The sequence below is a fragment of the Erythranthe guttata genome, chromosome 1 (genome assembly GCF_056151865.1).
Source record: "Erythranthe guttata isolate IM_541 chromosome 1, IM_541, whole genome shotgun sequence".
NCBI lineage: Eukaryota > Viridiplantae > Streptophyta > Magnoliopsida > Lamiales > Phrymaceae > Erythranthe > Erythranthe guttata.
In genome coordinates, this window is record NC_142533.1 from 7,210,468 (window position 1) to 7,230,921 (window position 20,454).

The 20,454-nt window shown below is 33.3% G+C and overlaps 3 protein-coding genes across 3 annotated transcripts; 1 reads left to right on the plus strand and 2 right to left on the minus strand.

Moving 5' to 3' along the window:
* Positions 1-3,878: 3,878 nt before the first annotated feature.
* On the minus strand, positions 3,879-6,375 carry LOC105948654 (uncharacterized). The gene has a single exon (XM_012971881.2). The coding sequence runs from the start codon at positions 6,054-6,056 to the stop codon at positions 4,143-4,145; it is 1,914 nt and encodes a 637-aa protein (XP_012827335.2). The 5' UTR covers positions 6,057-6,375; the 3' UTR covers positions 3,879-4,142.
* Positions 6,376-8,363: 1,988 nt separating this feature from the next.
* Positions 8,364-13,515, minus strand: RGTB1 (RAB geranylgeranyl transferase beta subunit 1). Its single transcript, XM_012971917.2, has 10 exons — positions 13,325-13,515; positions 12,348-12,403; positions 11,150-11,300; positions 10,939-11,055; positions 10,705-10,771; positions 10,405-10,553; positions 9,642-9,775; positions 9,446-9,544; positions 9,268-9,343; positions 8,364-8,761 (listed from the first exon to the last, which is right to left on the minus strand). The coding sequence occupies exons 2-10, from the start codon at positions 12,399-12,401 to the stop codon at positions 8,667-8,669; spliced, it is 942 nt and encodes a 313-aa protein (XP_012827371.2). The 5' UTR covers positions 12,402-12,403; positions 13,325-13,515; the 3' UTR covers positions 8,364-8,666.
* A 4,243-nt stretch (positions 13,516-17,758) lies between these two features.
* TIP2;2 (tonoplast intrinsic protein 2;2) lies at positions 17,759-19,740 on the plus strand. The gene is made up of 3 exons (XM_012971915.2): positions 17,759-17,987; positions 18,226-18,476; positions 19,124-19,740. The coding sequence occupies exons 1-3, from the start codon at positions 17,861-17,863 to the stop codon at positions 19,496-19,498; spliced, it is 753 nt and encodes a 250-aa protein (XP_012827369.1). The 5' UTR covers positions 17,759-17,860; the 3' UTR covers positions 19,499-19,740.
* Positions 19,741-20,454: the final 714 nt, after the last annotated feature.

Sequence of the window (20,454 nt, forward strand, 5' to 3'; positions counted from 1 at the left end):
TAAATGTGTATCATTCATCTATGAGGATCTGCAAAGACAAAATTCTACTAATTCAGTTTTATGTTTATAGTATAAGGACTTATTCATTAAACGAAAGGCTCCCTCTTTGTAGTGACGTTGTCCGTATGACCACTCAATTTTTGTGTCTTCGAATATATCAGTGCCTCTAATCCGCACAATTGATGCACAATTTAACTCTCTTCAACTTTGAACACCTTCAGACATTGGATCGACATTTTCACGAAATCTTTTAAGCTGTTCTCCCAAGTATCGATCTTCTTTTTGCATAAAAAAACAAACTTAAGCTAACTTGATGTTTCTTTATAAAGTCTCGACAATATAAACATTATGAGACCTTTTTATTAAAAAAATGGTGTGCTAGTATATAGATGAAAGGGAAACACTTACAATTTCTTTAAGGGTTAAATACAAAAATATTCATGTACTATGAACTTTGTATCATATATCCTCTGTACTATACATAAATATAAAAACTCTCCTATTGTTACATTTTTTTCCAAAATCTGACGAAAATACCCCTGCTAAAGCCTATAAATGTAAGGATTTGCTTGAGCCATTTTCCAATAAATCTTTAACATTTTCGGTCAATTTTACTTGGGAAATTTTGGTATTTTTATTTTTTTTCTACAAAACATCTAATTGCTTCGATTTTTTTTTTTTTTTCTGAAAGAAACCTTTTATTTTTGTCATTTTGAATTTCTTTATTTTTTTCTTGAATGTATTTTGGTAGTTCAAATTCTCAACAGTCATAGGATTGTAAAGATATCTGTAATCTTAGGATGTTTGAACTATCGGAAGACATTTAAGAAAAAAAATTAAGAAACTAAAAATGACAAAAATAAAAGGTTTTATTCAAAAAATTAAATATATTTAAGCAATTAGATGTTTTGGAGAAAAAAATATAATTACCAAAAATTCCAAGTAAAATGGACTGAAAATGGTAAAAAAAAAATAGTGGAAAATGGCTCAAATAATATATATATATATATATATATATATATATATATATATATATGCTTTAACAGGGGTATTTTCGTCATATTTTGGAAAAAATGTAACAGCAAGGGGTTTTTATATTTATGTATAGTACATGAGATATATGATACAAGGTTCATAATACATGGATGTTTTTGTATTTAACCATTCTTTTTAACGATAGAGCGTGGACATCAAAATTGTATATTAGAAAACTGCTTTTAATAAGAATTAAATAAAAGGGGCATGCTAAATCCCACACATAAATTAAAAAAAAAAAATCTCTCTCTACTCAAATCCTCTCTAAAATGAGTTTATGCAACTCACTCAAAATTCATTAATTTTTTACATGAATAATCATAAAAATTGAGTTCCATTTTATTTAATATTTATTCAATTCCGATCCATTAAGCCTTTTTAAATATTCAAATTCATATAAATTCGAATATTTTCCTCAAATTCCAACTTTATTTTAGTTTGAACATGTGAAAATTTTTGTCAAATTCGAACTTGGAATGCTAGGGATGTTTTTAGTGTGTGATTTTGTGAAAAAAAAAAATTAGGCAAAAAGAAGAAGAGTAGGAAAGGCGAAGAGAAAATTTTGAAGAGAAAAATATTTTTAGTTATGTGCATGATTTGATAAAAATAGTGTGGGATTTGGCATTTTAGTAAGGCGGCGGTTATATGCAAGCCCATTTTTTTATTAGTTCAAGACCTCCAACATAAAAATATTAATTTACCCTTAATGAAATTTAAAATCAAATAAAAAACACAAAACATTAAAAAATAAAAAAAATAAAAATTTCCTTTGTGCAAGACCAAATAAAATACATAAATCCAGAAACCCCTCTTCCTTATTTCACGACTTAAAACTCTCCTTCTTCTTCTCCTTCTTCTTCGCAAACCCACAAAGAAATCCTACACACCAAAATTATCAAATACATACCAAACATTCACGATGGAACCAGAAAACAATGATATGGTGATTTACGAGGGTGGAGAACACAATGAAAATATGTTTTAACCGTTTATTTTTGCTTTTGGGTCGTTTTTTTTTTGTTGGGAAAAAAATTCGACGATACCAAAAATCGGTCTGCAAATACCGATTTTTGTTACTAAAGTCGGTAACCACATTCCGATTATTTTAATAAAAATCGGTACTTAAAAACCGATTTTTGTAGTAAAAATCGGCATGACAACACCGATTTGTTTTTGTATTATCGGTATTGTCATGCCGACTTGTACTACAAAAATCGGTTTTTAAATACCGATTTTATTATCTGTGTTTTTTTAAAACCGTTTTCTCATACTTACGTGCATCAACCTAGGGGATTGATGAAGGATTATTCAAATGAATTATCTAACGAATAAATATTTGAGATACGGAAAGCTCTACTCGATTGGGTTAAAGCAGTGGTAGACGCCACCGAATGGTGATAAACATTTCCGTTTCAAATATTTAAAAAATATCAATTAACCAAATATATAATGTATTATTTAAAAAAAAATTCAAAAAATATCGGTATTCGAAAACCGATTTTGTACTCAATAATCGACATTAGAACGCCGATTTTGACTTGTAAAGTCGACGCTGTGTCGCCGATTTGGTTAACAAAAATCGGTATTATGACGCCGATTTTCGTGTACAAAATCGGTCTGGATAAACCGATTTCGGAAACCAACGAAAAAAAATAAAAAAATAAATTTCAATCTCAATTTTTTTTCCAAAATCGGCCAAATCATTGCAATCCAACAAGAAATAAGCATAGATTAATGTTCATTCATACATATTTATCAAGAATCGATGTTCGATTAATGTTTTCGAATTTACAAATAAAAATTTAGTAAAAAGGACATCGATGCTCGATTAATGTTTTCGAATTTACAAACAAAAGTTTAGTAAAATGGATTTACTTGTTGGTGGTGGTGCGGTGGTGGTAATGGTGCGGTGGGTGGGTCGCTGGTCATCGCTGGTTGGCAGTCGTGATATTTCTTTTTTTTTTTTTTTTTTTTTTTGATTTTTGGTCTTGAACAAATAAAAAATAAGATTTATTTGTGTTTGAGTATTATTTGTGGATAAGGGTATATTTGTCATCTTTAGTCTTGATGTAATAAAATTAGATTAATTTACGGGTTTGAACTAATAAACTCATTTATGTGGTTTTGAGCTAATAAAAAAATAGGCTTGCATATAACCGCCGCCTTTCAGTAAATAAAAATATGCAAATCTATTTTATCTTTTAGAAAAAGGAAACGAACCAAAATTGTTTTCCTTTGTGAGAGAGAGCAAGGGATATACTGACTAACATAGAAAATTAGAAAAATAAAATGGCCTAGTTCTGCTTTGCGCCGTTGAAATACAATTTTTTGGCCCTATAAAGTATAAACATTCGAGAAAAATTGATAACACTTTGCATCCTCGAAACACAATAAAATCATGTATAATGCCTTGAAACACAATAGAATCATGCATAATGCATTTGTAGTGATACACTACAAATTGATTTTTAACCAACGAAGGTAATTTAATATTTTTAAATAAGTTTTTACATACGACCACCTAGTATCAAGTTTCAGTTTGATGTGTAGTAAAATTGAGTTCGAACAAAGTTTAATTAAGCCAAACACAAATCTAACTTGAGTAATTTGATTTTTTCTATATATAATTTATTATTTTCATTCTTAACAAGCTCGGGCTCAAACCGATCTTCATATCGTATCTGATCGAATATATTTAATTAGTAATATTAACAAACCGAACTAAAACAAGTTTTTAACTATCAATCTGGAATCGAATAGTATGATTCGAATTTCGTCTCCATGTGTGCGTATAGTGAGCAAGAAGTTGAACACCATAGAAAAGAGAGTTTCCGAAAACAGCATTTCCGAAAACAAGAACATAGAATTAAAATTTAGCAAAGCAACTGCATTACAAAGGAAGATGAAAGCAAAGAGTTGTTACTCATCTACTTGTTACCAATAACAAAGTTTCGATATCACCATCAAGAATTCGCTTATTGCACAAACGAAACGTCGAAAAAAAAACACCTAGATTAAAAGCATCGTACTCTTCTCTAGTTAGGCACCAAAAAAAAAACTTTTCTCACTTCGATTTTCGCCATAATCATCAAAACAAGAAAGTCAAATCAATGACCACGAGCAACATACGCAAGAGAAATCGCAGCCAAGAGAGTCGTCGCCGAGGACAAAACCGTCCAAAAGCTCTTCTTCTTGTGCGCATCTTCCACCGAATTCTGGAGCAACTCCATTTGCCTCTTCATCGTCTCTACTTTAGTCATTTTACTCTTGAAAGCATTCTTTATCATCTCTAATTCCACCACACAACCCTTCGATTCCCCACCGTTTTTATTACCAATAACAACGCCGTCCACCGCCGCCACGTCAGCCTCCCCTTTCGAGCAAAAAGCCACTGTGTCCTTCAACATACTCATCACCAGCTCAGAGTTTGCATCCGCGGATTCAAATTTGACCTTCATCGAATCGAATTCGTTCCGTGCCTCGATTATCGTATTTTCCAACGACGAAATCCCCTTCTTCAGCTTTTCGCACTTGCTCTCTAGCTCCACCTTTTCAGCAAATATCGAACCGTTCTTGGCCTTCAATTCCTCGTACGCCTTGAGGCTTTCCTCGACTTTATTCTCCAACTCGGTAATCTTTTCGTTCAATCTCGCACCATTCTTCTTCTCTTCTTGAATAATTTTCTGCATTTCATCCCTCTTAATTTTAACCTCCTCAAGCTTCGACTTATATTCCCCAACTTCAGAATCTAAATTCTTGATCTTCTCCGCTTCGGCCCGATTATTTTCCTCCAATTTCGAAACAACAGCCTTCAGTTCAAGAACTTGGTTTTGCAACTCCCTAACTTCACTATCCAGTATATCTTTAGCCTCCAGTACGACAATCTTCTCATTAACCATTTCCTCGATTTTGAGCTTCTGCTCCGCTAACTGCTCCAACGCCTCTTTCAAATCCTTCTCAATAGCCGTTTTTTCATCAGTCAATCCCTCGATTCTTTCCTCACTCGACTTCTTTTCTTCCACCAATTGAGCAATCTCCCTCACCATATCCTTGTGCCTCTCTTCACCTTCCACGCACTTCTTCTCCAACTCAGCCACAAACTCGTTCAATTTTGTCTCCTCCTTTTGCAAATCGACCACCATCTCGTTGAGTCCACTCACTGCATTCTCCAACTCTTGCCTTTTAGTAATTTCAGCATTTTTCTCCTCTTCGATTCCTTCCTTTTCTCTTACAACACCAGAAAGTTCTTCCTTCAAATTTTCTGCCAACTTATTGGATTCCACTAAACTCCTCTCGATCGAATCTTTCTCCCTCAGAATCGACTCAATCCTCATCTCCCTCTCTTCCTTTTCACCCAATACAGCATTGTACGTGCTTCTCAATTCTCCAATCGCTCGTTCCATAACCCTGTTCTTCTCTTCAAATTCAAGCAAATTCGCCTTCAAACCCTTGCTCTCCTCAATCTGTAAATCGAGTTTACCCTTAATTTCATCCCTCTCAACACAAACACCCTTCGAAACCGCCCTCTCGTTTCCCAATTCACCTTCGATCTCACTCAGCTTTTCAGTCAAACTCCCAATCTCACTCTCCTTCTCATCAATCACTCCTTTCAAACCCTTCAATTCACTCTCCAAACCCCTAACCTCACGCTCGAACACCTCCCCATTCTGCGCCACCTGCTCGGCAACAAAAACAGCCACCACGCTCCTCTCGAGTTCCAGCGCCGCCGCCGTCTCACCCAGCCGAGTCAACTCGGACATCAGCCCCTCCTTGTCCGAGTTCGACCGAGTTAACTCACTCTCCAGAGACGCCTTGGACTGAACAAGCGACTCCACCTGCTGGCGGCGCTCAAAGGACTCCTTCACCAGTATCTGATTCAGCGATTTCAGGCTCTCGAGCTTTTCTGAAGCCTCGGAATCCATGGGCGGCGACACCTCTTGATTCGCCGCTGCTTTCACAGAATCGTCTTGCTTCTGCAATGGCTTCTCCTGGTGCGAGTGGGAAACTTTCTTCTTCGCCATTGATATTTTTTTTTATCTTCTTAAATGTAATAAACTTTTTCGGTATTTTTTGGTGGTGGGAAAATGGATTGGAGATGAAGGGATGAGGGTTTTTCAGAGATTTATTATTTGTAAAAAAGAAAAAAGAAAAAATCTATGGCTGAGGAAAATGTGAATCTTAAAACATGAAAAAATGGAAGAAGATGAAGAAGATAAGGGGGTCAGTTTTCACGGTTTAAGACTGCACATAGAGAGAGAAAGTGATGAGAGAGAGAGAGAGAGAGAGAGAGAGAGAGATTTGTAGGGTTTCTCGTTTCGAATTCAAATTTTTTGGGATGGCTCGAATTACGAGGTTTTTTCGTTATTTTTATTAGGTGGATCTAAATTTTGGAATTTATTAGGTTTTGTTGGGCCACTCACCTTTTTTTTAGACCCATTTAATAATTTGCTTACTTCCATTTAATAATTGGTAGGGCAGTTATTTTACATCATTATTTTACACATATTATTCCAGTTTATTAATGCTCATATACAAATTTATTTAAATCTTATAAAATAAATTCATCTTCATAACAATAATAATAGTGTTACCAAGTTTTACATTTAAAATTTAGGGTAAATTTCACTTTCCCCCTTTACCGTGGCTCGATATCATTTTATACCGTTCTACTCTCAATTGCATCGATTTGGCCCATGCACTTAAAAAATTGTCTAAATGTGGCCATCGACGTTAGTTTTCAGACCTTTGACATTAATACCGTTTGGTCTAAGATCTGAAAATTACAAAAAAGTCACTCCTCCCAGTTTAAATAATTATAAAAAAATTAAAAATAAATTATGGTTGCCGTCGTGTACTATGTATGCTTTCTCGTTGTCTTGAATTATTTTATTTTTTTGAATAATTATTTAAACTGGGAGGGGTTGCGGTTTTGCAATTTCAAAGTTGGCAACTACCAGCGAGGGCCATATTGAGACAATTTTCAAGTACATTGGGACAAATCAATACAATCAAGAGTAAAATGGACTAAAGTGATATCGAACCAAAGTAAAGGGGAGAAAATGAAATTTGCCCTTAAAATTATAATGAATAGATTTGAATTTGAGGAGGGGCATGGTCATGGGCATTGAGAGTCCACGCCTAGGACCGCATTTTTGTTAACCATATTTTATTATATTGAAATGATTTTTACAGGTCTAATTTTATGAATACTATTCAATTTAGGGCAAAATACACTTTACCCCTCGTACTATTTCCTATGTAATATTTACCCCTCGTACTATGAAAAATACATTTACCCCCTTATTTTAACAGTCAACATATTTAACTTTAACGGTGTTAGAAGTAAAATAAATTTTAATGTATTTTTAATAATTCTTAATAAATGACACATTTTCTTTATTTAAAAAAAATCTCTAGAACTCCCAACCAAAACCCTAGAAATATGCCACTATTTTGCACCCGTTTTGGATGTGGATAGACAAAAACACGGACTTCTCAAAAAAAAAAAAAAAATTAAAGGCTCAAATAACGGTAAATTTTTATTTGATCGTCAGTGTGACTTTTCAAGCTCTAGAAAGATTTTGAAAATTAAAACGGTATTCGTAAAAATAGAACCGCATTTATCAAGTAGTTGAACTGTTGAATGTTATATGAGAGCAATTCTTTTTTTTTTTTTTTTGGTTGTACTGTTGAATGTTATATATAATTATTTTATATAAATTTATTTAGTATAAAAGAATACAAAGACTTCATTTTTTTTTTGTTAGATTTTGAGACTTCCAAATCCTGAGATCAGGGGAAAAATCAATTCAAGTGGGCAACAAAATGAGGAAATCAAGATTCAGCCAAGAATATTTACAAAGTATAGTCTAATTTTTATAATAATATATAGGGCAAATTACGGCCACCCCTGAGTTATGGTCAGATTACGAAAACCCCCCTCATGTTTGAATAATTACAGTCACCCCCTCAATTATGTATTACCTTACGAAAATACCCCTACATAGGTAAATTTAAGGATATTAAATCAGTATAACCGAACCGAAATTTCAGTACACCGACATTTCATACCGTTTACAGAACTGAATATACGATTTGGTTCGGTATTTATACCGAATTACATAAATTTTATGTAAAAATATTTAAAAAGAAAGAGTGACTGTAATTACCCAAACAAGATGATTTTTTTTTTTTTTTCGTAATTTGGTACCTCAGGGGTGGCCTAATTTGCCCTAATATATATTGTCATAATAAGTTTTCTGCAGTTGATGATGATGCAATTTTGTCTCAGGTGGGCCAAACTGATAACTTAAAACTAAGACACCAAATTATATATACTTTAACCTTTAACAAAAATGCAAGATGATTCACTTGAATCAATATGTTTTGCTACAATAATTAATCTTTCTAAATTAATGTAAGAATCCGACGAAACTAGTTCACAAGATGCTCCACGATTCGAGCCACCGTCAGTATAAGTTACGACAAACTAACGAAAATGATACGGAGCAAAACGATCACGACATTACACAAAAAAACATATTTGTCACAATTTCTAGCTATTTAATCATTTTATAGCTAGAGAAAATAAATTGTGTTCGTCAAACCCCGAGTTTATTAGCTGCTACCACTTATTTGCGGAGGAAAATTCTATTTACAACGTCAACTGGCAATGCATAAGCTGGATCGATAGGTTTCAGTCCTCGATATTCCAAAAGCGAAAGACCTGAATTCACCAAAACACAAAAAAAAAAAAAAATAATAATAATAGTAATAGGGTAAATTAAAACCACCCCCGAGGTATGATCAAATTACGAAAACCCCCCTCTTGTTTGGGTAACTACAACCACCCCCTCAAATATAAATTTTCTTACACGTCCACCCTTGCAGTTTCTTTAGTGGAATCTTCTTGATTATATGGAATATTATCACTTTTGTACCCGTTTTATCCCATTCGAGCTCCACATTTTGAAGCAAGACGATCATAATATGTGTTTTTTGGCTTTGGTGCAACATAATTTGTATTTTTACACAAAACGAGTACAAACTAGAGCACATTCCACGGAGCCTAGATAATTATGTTGAATTTAACATCATAAGGGTGAATGTGTAAGAAGATTCATAGTTGAGGGGTAGATGTAATTATCCAAACAAGAGGGGGGTTTTCGTAATAATAAGCCTTTTAAAAAAATTAAACAACATATTCGGAAGGGCAATTAGGTAAAGTCTTACCGGCAATACCAAAATAAGTGTGGAAAACATCAACAGCATCGTCTGGCCTATCCGAAATTCCACCATTCTCTTTATCCTACATCGTTAAAGAAAGTGGCACCACAAATTCTCAATTTATATAATTTAATAAATATATAAAATTTAAATAGAATTTCGTTTTCCAATCCCATTTGCTTACCTGACAATCCAAGATAAAATTGACAAGCTTGCCCTTGTCAATCCAGTGAACTCTATCAATCATGATTAAGCTAGATAGAACCCACCATGAGTAACACACCTGCCGTTGAGAACTATATCAGAACGAACCACGTTTTTTAATATTGTTTTTTTTTTTCCACAAAATAAATATATAAGAAAAGGGAATATTCACCCACATCAGGAAGCTTTTCAGGCCGCCCGTTTAAACCTCCGGATTTTACTTGACGTTCACAAAGCCACCATCCAAGGAGGTCTTTGTCGATATGATGTAGAGAACCAGTTATCGCAAGTGCTCCCACACAACAGAAAACTGCAAATAAAAAACGAGATTAAAATATATAAACTTATTTTGGAATTTTTTTTAGGGGAAATGGATAAGCTCTCCAAATAAGATGTTGCGGCTTTATAAGTTCCTTCGTAAAAAAGTAAGAAGCTTTGAAGGTTTTCGGATCTTTAGAAACTGCTCTCATTTGATCGTTGAAAATAGAATATTGACATTATTAATAAATTCAAATCTTCCATCATTTTATATTATCCAAACACTTCAAGAACTTACGCTTATTTACCGACATATAAGTTCTAAAACCCAACTCTAAGTTAATATAGGATAACGGGCTCGGATCTTCTGCTGTCGTAATGCATGTACCAACGAGCTTTTTGTTTTTCCTTTTCTTTTGTGCAGAAAATCAAGAACGAATCAACGTTTAGTTGTGGAGGATTCTTCTACATATGAACCTAGTTCTAATACTTCGGAATCCAGTTCAGTTATATTAACTGGCATCAATTAGAGGGGGCGTCAACTTAAAAATTACGACAACCGATGCTAACCTACAAATATCTTGCATCCAGTGAGTAAGCTATAACATGTTATATATTTTGTATCTACGTACGGCACATGACTAATGATTTAGAAAGAATCTATAAGTACATGAAACATACTTTGGCCTGCATGAGATTCCCCTCCCGGTGTGCATCCAAATCCACCGTCTAAATTCTTGCAGCTAACAATGTACTCTACGGCTTTTTCCACGTTTATTTTATCCAAGCGATGTAATAATGCGAGAGAGCATATTGCAATATAAGAAAACCTGAAAAAAAAAATAGTTCGCGTTGCTTATCATGTTCCATTATAAAACAAATTCTAAGAAAGAGTAAGATAACATAACAATTTCACATGTAAGAAGAAACGTAACATAGGAAATCAAAAAACGACATGGAGATGAAGAATAAGAAAGATACCTCGTATCTATTTCACCCCAAATGTCACCAGAAAAGGAGCCGTCTTCATTTTGTAGGCTTGAAATATCTAGCTAGTAAGTTAAGTTTGATATAATAAAATAATTCCTTGTACTTAGTTTTAAGAACTACCTGTAGACAATAAAAAATAATATTTATCGATGTTTACCAACCCCATTTGGGTCAACTTACGGAACTACCCTAAACAATAATATAATAATAAATATAGAAAGATACAATCTGCAACCTTGTCGATATCAAGAACATCTATTTTGTCAAATAGTGCTAAAACCTGAATAGCACTGAGTGTGTACAACACGTGGGGATCGTGCCCAATATTACCCCCAAAACCGCCTGCACGAACAAATGCATTGCAAGGGATAAACAAATTAGAAGAAAATCGACTGACAAAAGATGAGTACAAAACTGTTTAACGAATAACACAAACCAGATTCGTGCTGGCACTCCATGATCCATGAAACCACCTCATTTACATCGACTGTATCGAGCTTATGTAAAATATCAAGAGTTGTTAATCCCCAATACGCGCCGTTTAGCCTTAGGTGCTCCATCACCACGGATTCAAAATCATCCTTTTTCTGATACAAAAGGGGGCTGACTATTATTTAAAAAAAAATAGAGAGGGAAGGACATCAACTTCCAATTAAGTTAAAAAGTTCATTTTTTTCTCAATGTACTGATATTCTCTAAACATACTACTGAACGCTATTTAAAAATCCAAATTCACAAATCAAACTACAATAAGAGCAATGAATCTCAAATTAAGAAGACAATCCTCCTTTTACATGTTTATTTTATATCAGAAAACTTTGAATGTTAAAGAACAATAAGTAATAGTTAAATGGAATAATTAGCTTAGTACTGCGAGCATTGAAAAAGCTCAACATGAAAAAGTAAGGACTAGATTAAAACACAGACACTCAAAGGTTTATCAGTGACTTCTATAATTGTAAGCACATCACAAAAATATAAATCACATGTTGCTAACGAAACAACAGCCAGAGATCCGATTTTGTTCTTTTCCATGTTTCTCCAACAGGTATCTCTATTACCAAAAGATCTTCATATGTGATAATATTCAAATCCCAAGAACAGGTTGGTTTGATAGAGATGTAATGTTATTTATGATACAGTCTACAAAAAAATCCCATTTACTAATTACGGGTTATCATGGTGCGCTTTAGCACATTTTTTACTAATTTTGAGATTCAACTGCCAAGTCTTGTTCAGTTAAAGAAAAAACTGAAAACACAATGTTCTAAATTAAAATCGAATGTGCAGTACATCTAGTTTTTTCTTCATACGCATTCCTGTGGCTTAACAGCATGTACATCTAGTTTATCTAAATTCAAAATACTTTCGTTATATTGGATATGCATATATACAGTGTGATACGGTTTATTCAGACTCTAAGCTGCCATCAACTCCTATAAGGCGGTACTAACTGAGTTTTACAGATCAATTTGACAAAAAAAAAAACGTATTATGAGGTGTGGTGCAGGCGATTACAAGGGTTCTTTTATTTTCAGGATCACTCCTATTCTTAAACATAGAATGCTTGATCTTTGTTAACCACACGTGAAAATAAAATTAGAAACAAAGTATAACAAGTATCATGGGCGTACCTTTTCAACCGTGAGTATGTATTTAACATGCTTCACAATCTCAAGCTCCCCCATTTCTGTCATTAATAAACAAACCAAATTTCAAGAAAAAACTAAAAAAGCCATTAAATTCGTCAAATAAACATTCTATCATCCAAATTCTCGTTATCTGTAGTTACGACAAAGTCAATTAAGAAAGTGTGTCAACAGATACACGTACTGTAAAAGATTTAAATATCCCAAAATACAAGCATTTTGTATGTTCAAATATACACCCTTTTCCAATTCGTATTTTTCCCACGTCTGTTCTTCGTGAAAAGCGAAGTTTTAATTCCAAATACAAGGAATAAGAACCACAACTAACACGAACGCATATTTGTATCAGAGTTTGGACATAGCATATAAACTCTTTTACATGAACTTATAATACGAACTAATTGCAAAAAATTAAAATGATATAAACGCCGGCATACTATATGCAATTAAACCGCATCCCGGGAAATCATATATATACTTGTTGCTCCGAAAACCAAATCCAAATAATTTTTAATACAGTAAATAATCGATCTTACATTTTTTTCTCTCGGAGAATCGACCTTACACTATCAGCAATTTTAGAATACGCGCAATGCTAAATCACCCACTAGAATCAAGATGAACTCGAATACTGAATCATAGTATGTAGCGGTGGGGCAATGGGTCGGGTTCCATAAAATGATACCCGACGGTTTGACCCAAAAATGTCGGATCAAGAACGGGGTTTTCGGGTTTTGTGTAATTGAAATTCCCAATATTGTTTCACAGTGCACAATTCCATTTAATCCCCAATTTCTTCAATTAAACAGAAAATGGTAAAATTGTGTTGATTATTTGCTACTGAGAATTTTGAATAGTTGCAGAGTAAAATTTTACAGAGTACATACAGTTGATATCAAGCAGACTGGTAAATATCGAATTAAAAAAAAAATCTACATGAGGCAACGAGGTATGTTTCTTACAAAATCGGATGTGTAGGCTTCACTTCTTTCTTTTACCGGCGGTGGCGGTGGCGGTGCGGTGCGGTGCGGTGGGAGGATCCGGCGAGATTTGCTGAAAGTGAAGACCACGTAATTTTCTTCGCGAGGCTGTATAGCACGATTTATAAGAAATCGGAGCAACTTAAAGAAGCGTAATTTTAAATAAGGGAATTGGACCATTGTAAAAAGAGAGGAAGGATTTATTCTTTTATTTTTATTTCTTAATATAAGTTTTACTTTATTGTAAAATAAATTAAAAACAAAACATAATTTTATTCAAGTCTCTTTACAAATTGGGGAAATAGGGGACTTGAAATTTATTTTGTATTTAAATAAATTGGTAAATTGTGTACTGTTGAGAAACTAACAAAGGATATACAAGAAAAGGAGAACAAAGTAGAGAGAATATATGATATATTATTCCATAGCTTCAAGTGTGTAAAATATATTACATAATGTTCTATATATATATATATATATATATATATATATATATATATATATATATATATATATATATATATATATATATATATATATATATATATATATATATATATATATATATATATATATATAGCACTAGAAGACATCTACAAGGCCATAATGGTATCATCAATAGGTATTATGGTGTGATAATGGTGGGAGTGATGGTGCTTGATCATGGTGAGTAATGGTGGTCATCCACACCTTCTAGAATTCATAACACTCCCCCTTAGATGTCCACCATATATAGAGTATGCCTCGTTAAAAATCTTTTTAGGAAAACCCAAGGGACAAAATCTAAATGAATGAGAAAAGAATACATATCCATTTAAATCTTGAGAGCGTAACACTGTCTCGTTAAAACCTTGCCAAGAAAAATCCATTGGGACAAAAACTTGGTCGAAGGAAAAAGAATACAATGTTTTTATAAGTAGTGCTCATGCTCCCCCTGATTTCAATATATGACTTTTAATCATCTTCTCAATGAAGTAGTTAGCAATACTCCGATATATGAATATGATAATTTATTGTTTGACTTTAATATAGCCAACTATATCCGTTTTAAGATTCACGAAATTTTCCATAAAGATAGTGTAATATACATTTTACACTTTTTCAAATTGTAATTCTTTCATTATCTTCTCGAGTGCTTAAAAGATCTTCAATTATATTCAATGATTGGACAAACACAATATCACTCAATAGATGAGTCGTATCCATTTCTCATTTGTATTAATGGATAGATTTCATTTCATAGAAATTCTTTTCGAGATGCATTTTGCCCTTCCAATATTTTTTCATCTCAAATTATGTCACCAAATAATTGACCATCTTTGTGAGCTCTTCTTGAGTCTCCACTAGATTTAGGTCATTCACATCTATACCATGATAATGGTAAGTCAGATTATTTGATATTTGACTAAGTATTCACTGACGTGAATGTACCATATTTTGAAGATAACGTGTAAATGGATCATTTCTAGAGTTGACTCTCGAAACCTCTTATTATATGCACAACACATCATCAATTCTTCATTAATTTTATGATCCATGTAGGTGTGCGGTAATTGCATCCATATGCTGCATGTCAAGTATTTTGAATACCATCATAAAGTGATTGCATCATAAAAATATATTTTCAAAGGCATTCAAATTTACCGCAATGATTTTCCCCACTTTTTCACTAAAGCCTTTCACAACTTTATGTGTGATGACCGCAAGTCAATGTACAATTCATTTCATCAACAATTTCAAATAATGATGGACAATTGCATTTGTGAATGCATATACTAATGACCAATAAGATGTCGACATAAATTAAAATGTACGAGCTTCAAGCTCTTCACATTATAAAAATAATTGTACATATAGTTATTCGATAACATCTTTCGTACTCCCCATATTTCTTTATAATCAATCAAGAGCTCACTATTTTACTTTCCGGCACCGGTTCTCCTTAGAGAATTATATTCATATAAATGGGATTGTAGCATTTGTGGGTACGATCTCTTGTTAGAGATCCATATCTTTTCATATACCATGTATTTTTCTCTTATAGAGAATTTTCTATATTGCATCAATAAAGTTTTCATAATACTTTATGTGCTTGAGCTCATTATTTATTTAAAAAAAAATGTCCTACATGGACAAAATGCGCGCTTTTGAGTTTCACAATGTGGATGGAGTATTTAAGACTACATGTCCACTTTATTTTCAAACTCAATATTATCAAATTCAATTTGGTACATGAATATTCATTCAAAAAGAATTTTCAAAATTTTAAGATATTATATCGGTACAACAACAAAATTGACTACTAATAATCTCAAATGCCTCTCTATTCACTTAGAGAGCAAGCTAACCATGATTTATTTGCCAATCATCTATTTATTGGCACATAATGGTTCGATTTTCAATGGTCTCGGTAGCTACCATATAATCATCAATGATTTTCTCATCCAAATATGTATTTCATTAATGCCACTATAACTGGCAAGAATTCTCATATCATAGTAATGGATATTGGTGTTGAGACGTCCCCCAACTGTTGGGAATCAGACACGTGTACGCAGCGGAAAACAAATTTTTTATGCGAATTTAAATCACATGCCCGATAATTGTAAACAATTAATTGCGTACCTTTGCGCTTCCAGCAAAATTAAAAACAACATACATGCAAATTATTTAATCGACATTAAATCAACTAACATGCTCGCATTAAATCAATTAATCATGCTCGCAATAAATTACGAATTTCATGTAATCACATAATACATATAAATTCATACAATATACTATGATACGAACATACATATTTAATCTAAATTAAATCAATATCGAATAACTACGGATTCGAAACTTTACCTCTTGAAGCGTGAGGTAGGCGCACGAAACGAAGCAAGATTGCCACGAAAACCAACCCGTCCAATCCCGGAGCGGCGACGACATTAACTCCCTACTGACTAATTAATTATTTAGTTAATAGCATGTTCGGTTTCTTAGATTAGATTTTCTATTAAATTTGTGAAAATAAGTTATTATATATGAATTATCTATAAAACCACTTAGTTTACAATAATAAAATATGATCTTAAGGATATAATTGTATTTTTCCTTTTTAGTCACCCCCTATAAAATTAGGGCTCGTTCGGTTACATATATTGGATTACATGAAATTGGATTAACTCCCTACTCACTAATTAACTATTTAGTTAATAGCATGTTCGGTTTCTAAAATTAAATTTTCTATTAAATTTGTTAAAATAATTTATTATATATGAATTCTCTATAAAACCACTTAGTTTATAATAATAAAATATGATTTTAAGAATAAAATTGTATTTTTCCTTTTTAGTCGTCCCCTATAAAATTAATCTCATGGGTAGGGGTGCTACTAATTTAATGAACTAGTAGCATTTACTAGCGGGCTTTGATTTTAGTTGCGGGTTTGAGAAAGTGTGAATCTTGCCAACCGAATATGTTATTAACCCCTACTATTTAGTCAGTAGCACCTTATAGCGATAACCGAACGAGTCCTTAATCTCAGGGGTAGGGGTGCTACTAATTTAATAAACTAGTAGCATTTACTAACGGACTTTGATTTTAGCAAGTGTGAATCTTACCAACCAAACATGTTATTAGCCCTTACTATTTAGTTAGCAGCACTCTATAGCGATAAACGAACGAACCCTCAGTCTATTAGAATACTAAATATTTAATATTTTATATCATATATGATAGACTTGTCTTAAAACAATTATTAGGAGCCGACCACTTTTTTCTATTTGGTAAATGGTAAATGAAAATCCAATCATATGCCCATCAGATTGGGACTTGGGTTGAAAGTGACAACGTTTATCAAATCACTATTTCTTAGTGAGCAGTTAAGGATGATAAAGATGATAATAATTATGATAAAGAAAAGGTGTTGAACTGACATTATTATTTGAGTAAATAACATTTCACCACTATGGTTTACAAACTTTTTGATTCATGTACTCGTAATATTAGCACATAATCTTTTTGTCATTAATGGATGTGATTTTCGTTAATTTTTTCGTTAAAATTAACCATGCATGTCAAACATCAAAATACTATATTTCGCACATGACCCCTTGTGCTGACATGTTTCCTTTGTTTTTTGCAAATACCCCTTAAAATTTTACATTCACAATTAACTTTGACGGAAAAACTAACGAGCGGTACCTCTATCGGCCACAGTAGTAATTTTTTCATAGTTTTATCCTTTCATTGTTTTTTTTTTTTTTTTTGGATATTGCATGTGAACTAACCTTAATATATTTTGGTTCATAAATTATATTAGGGGCGGTTGGGCGGCGCCAATGAGTGGCTTCAATCCAGCTTAGGTAGGGCCAAAGTCGGTAATATCAAAATACTAATTGCACTATATAATGTCATTGCCCTATCCAAGCCTAATACTCAACCAACTCTTTTAGTAACTCAAACTAATTCTCTTTTTTTTCTTCTTTGTGAAATTCAGCCTTTGGCTTTGAAACTTTGAAACAAATAACAATGGTGAAAATAGGTTTTGGTAGCTTTGGTGACTCTTTGAGTGTTGCATCGATTAAGAGTTACGTTGCGGAATTTATCGCCACACTTCTTTTCGTTTTCGCTGGTGTTGGTTCTGCCATTGCTTATAGTAAGTCGTCTCTTCATTATTCTCCTTTTCTTTTCTTTTTTCTTTTATCACATTTCACTTGTGAAAATTTAGGAAAATGAGAAAATATCATGTTCAACTCCTAATTAATAATTTTCACCAAGAAGGTTGCATGTAAAAGTTCATTGGATACAATAAATTTACTCTTTTTCACGTTCGATAGTAGAGCATTGTTTTTCAATATTCTTCAATATAATTTTTAATGTTGTGTTTCATGTAGACAAGCTTACGTCCGACGCGGATCTGGACCCAGCGGGCCTGGTGGCAGTGGCAGTAGCTCACGCATTCGCACTGTTCGTGGGAGTGTCCATGGCAGCCAATGTCTCCGGCGGCCATCTAAATCCGGCTGTCACATTCGGATTGGCCATTGGAGGCAACATCACCATCATAACCGGCCTCTTCTATTGGATTGCACAATGCCTTGGCTCCATCGTCGCTTGTCTCCTCCTTAAATTCGTTACCGGTGGCTTGGTATGTGTATCATTTCCTCAAATTCGAATGTTTAGGCAAATTTTCAATATTCTACATTTAGCTAAATATTATTTGGACTAAGAAGATAATTCTCAACTAATTTGTTACATTCATTTAGTAGAGGTAAAAATTGGCATAATTAATTTTTTTTTTTTTTTTGAATAAGGTTGATTTTCTGATCAATATTGTTTCGATTTAAGAACAACATTTTCATTCCAATCTATTTTTTAATTTTTTTTTTCAAATTCTTCTATGTTGAATTTGGAATATATTTAGATTCTCGATTTTCAGGTCCGCTTTGAACTTTTCGAACTTACACTTACATTATTATTATTATGTATTACATTACGGGTGAATAAAAAATTGAAATTTCCAATTTTCACCGGTTTTGAAACATAGAAGATGGTTTTGGACAAATTTCTTCACTTTAATTCCATTTTTTTTCAAAAACTTCTGAAACGAATTTGAAATAAGTTTTTCGCTTCCGAAGTAGAATATTAATTTTTTCGAATGTTCTAATGCCAATATGATATGTGCGAATTTCACCCAATGCATTTAGATTGAAAGGTTAAAAGAATATTTATTTTACATTTTTAAATAATATATTTAACCTTTTTTCTCTAATATATATTATTTTTGTGGTACAGTCTATCCCAACTCATGGGGTTGCATCTGGAATGGGTGCAATTCAAGGGGTAGTAATGGAAATTATCATAACCTTTGGACTGGTGTACACTGTATACGCCACAGCTGCAGATCCCAAAAAGGGCTCATTGGGGGTAATCGCCCCCATTGCAATTGGGTTCATTGTGGGGGCCAACATTCTAGCAGCCGGCCCATTTAGCGGTGGATCGATGAACCCGGCCCGATCATTTGGACCCGCTGTTGCAAGCGCTGACTTTTCACAAAACTGGATCTATTGGGTGGGCCCACTTATCGGTGGCGGGCTAGCGGGTCTAGTCTATGGTGATATTTTTATTGGAACTCATTCTCCAATCCCAAATTCCGAGGATTATGCATAAATCTGAAATATTTCTATTTGTTTAATGTATTTTTCTTTTTTTAAATAATTGTGGTTCTTTTTTTTTTTTTTTTTTTTTTTTATATGGTGTTTTGTTAAATATTATAAAAGTTGTGTAAGTTCTATTTTGTGCTCAACAAAAGAGCTGTGTGTTTCGCGAACTTCAAATAAATTAAAAATGTGAATAAGTCATAGTTTATTGTGTCTATTTTCTTTTTATTTAATGATTTTTGTGCATCCTTACTCTTCTTATTTATTTTATTTTTTCTCTTTTCGATCCAAATATAAAAAAAATCTATCAAGATCAAAAGATGTAAACGAATACTCAGGGTATACCTCAGAGTCTATATAAAGCGTGAATCGATTCTAAAACAAATGAAGTTGCTCGTCTAGATTAAGACGCCTTGTGGTTTCGACCCTAAAACAAATATACATGCTCGCCTAGGTTGAAACACCTTGAGGCCCTAGCCCTGAAACAAATGCACATGGTTTGCGACCTAAATGCGAGGATTGAGAAAACCTTGAGACCCTAGCCCATAAACAAATACACACGGTTTATAGCTTAAATGCAAAGGTTGAAACACCTTGAAGCCTTAATCCTAAAATGAACTTATTTGCTCACAATGGTTGAAGTACCTTGAAATGCCACTACTATGTTTGTGTTTGGAGAGATTTTGTAGAAAAGCGAGCCAAAACAAATTACTTAAGATAAAAAAAAAAAAAACATTAGATGCATTGATAGAAGGCCAGATGGATTACTACACTTCATTCGTTATTCTCCAGCGAACCACTTCGCTAGGTTCACTAGACAATAAGAGGGAGTAGATGATGGGGTTCAGTTGGACACTATTGGACCGAACTCCCCATATTCAAAACTTGTGGGCCAAGGCCCAATGAATGATAAGAGCTAAGCCCAAAATCAAGATGAGCGACAACCCGTTGGGCCAAGTCTCAGTG

Coding starts and splice junctions, on each gene's coding strand:
- LOC105948654 (XM_012971881.2), bottom strand. CDS start 6,056: ATGGCGAAGAAGAAAGTTTCCCACTCGCACCAGGAGAAGCCATTGCAG.
- RGTB1 (XM_012971917.2), bottom strand. CDS start 12,401: ATGGGGGAGCTTGAGATTGTGAAGCATGTTAAATACATACTCACGGTT. Junction 10,772..10,938: donor TATCGACAAGGTTGCAGATT/GTATCTTTCTAT, acceptor CTTACTAGCTAG/ATATTTCAAGCCTACAAAAT. Junction 9,344..9,445: donor ATTTTATCTTGGATTGTCAG/GTAAGCAAATGG, acceptor TTAACGATGTAG/GATAAAGAGAATGGTGGAAT.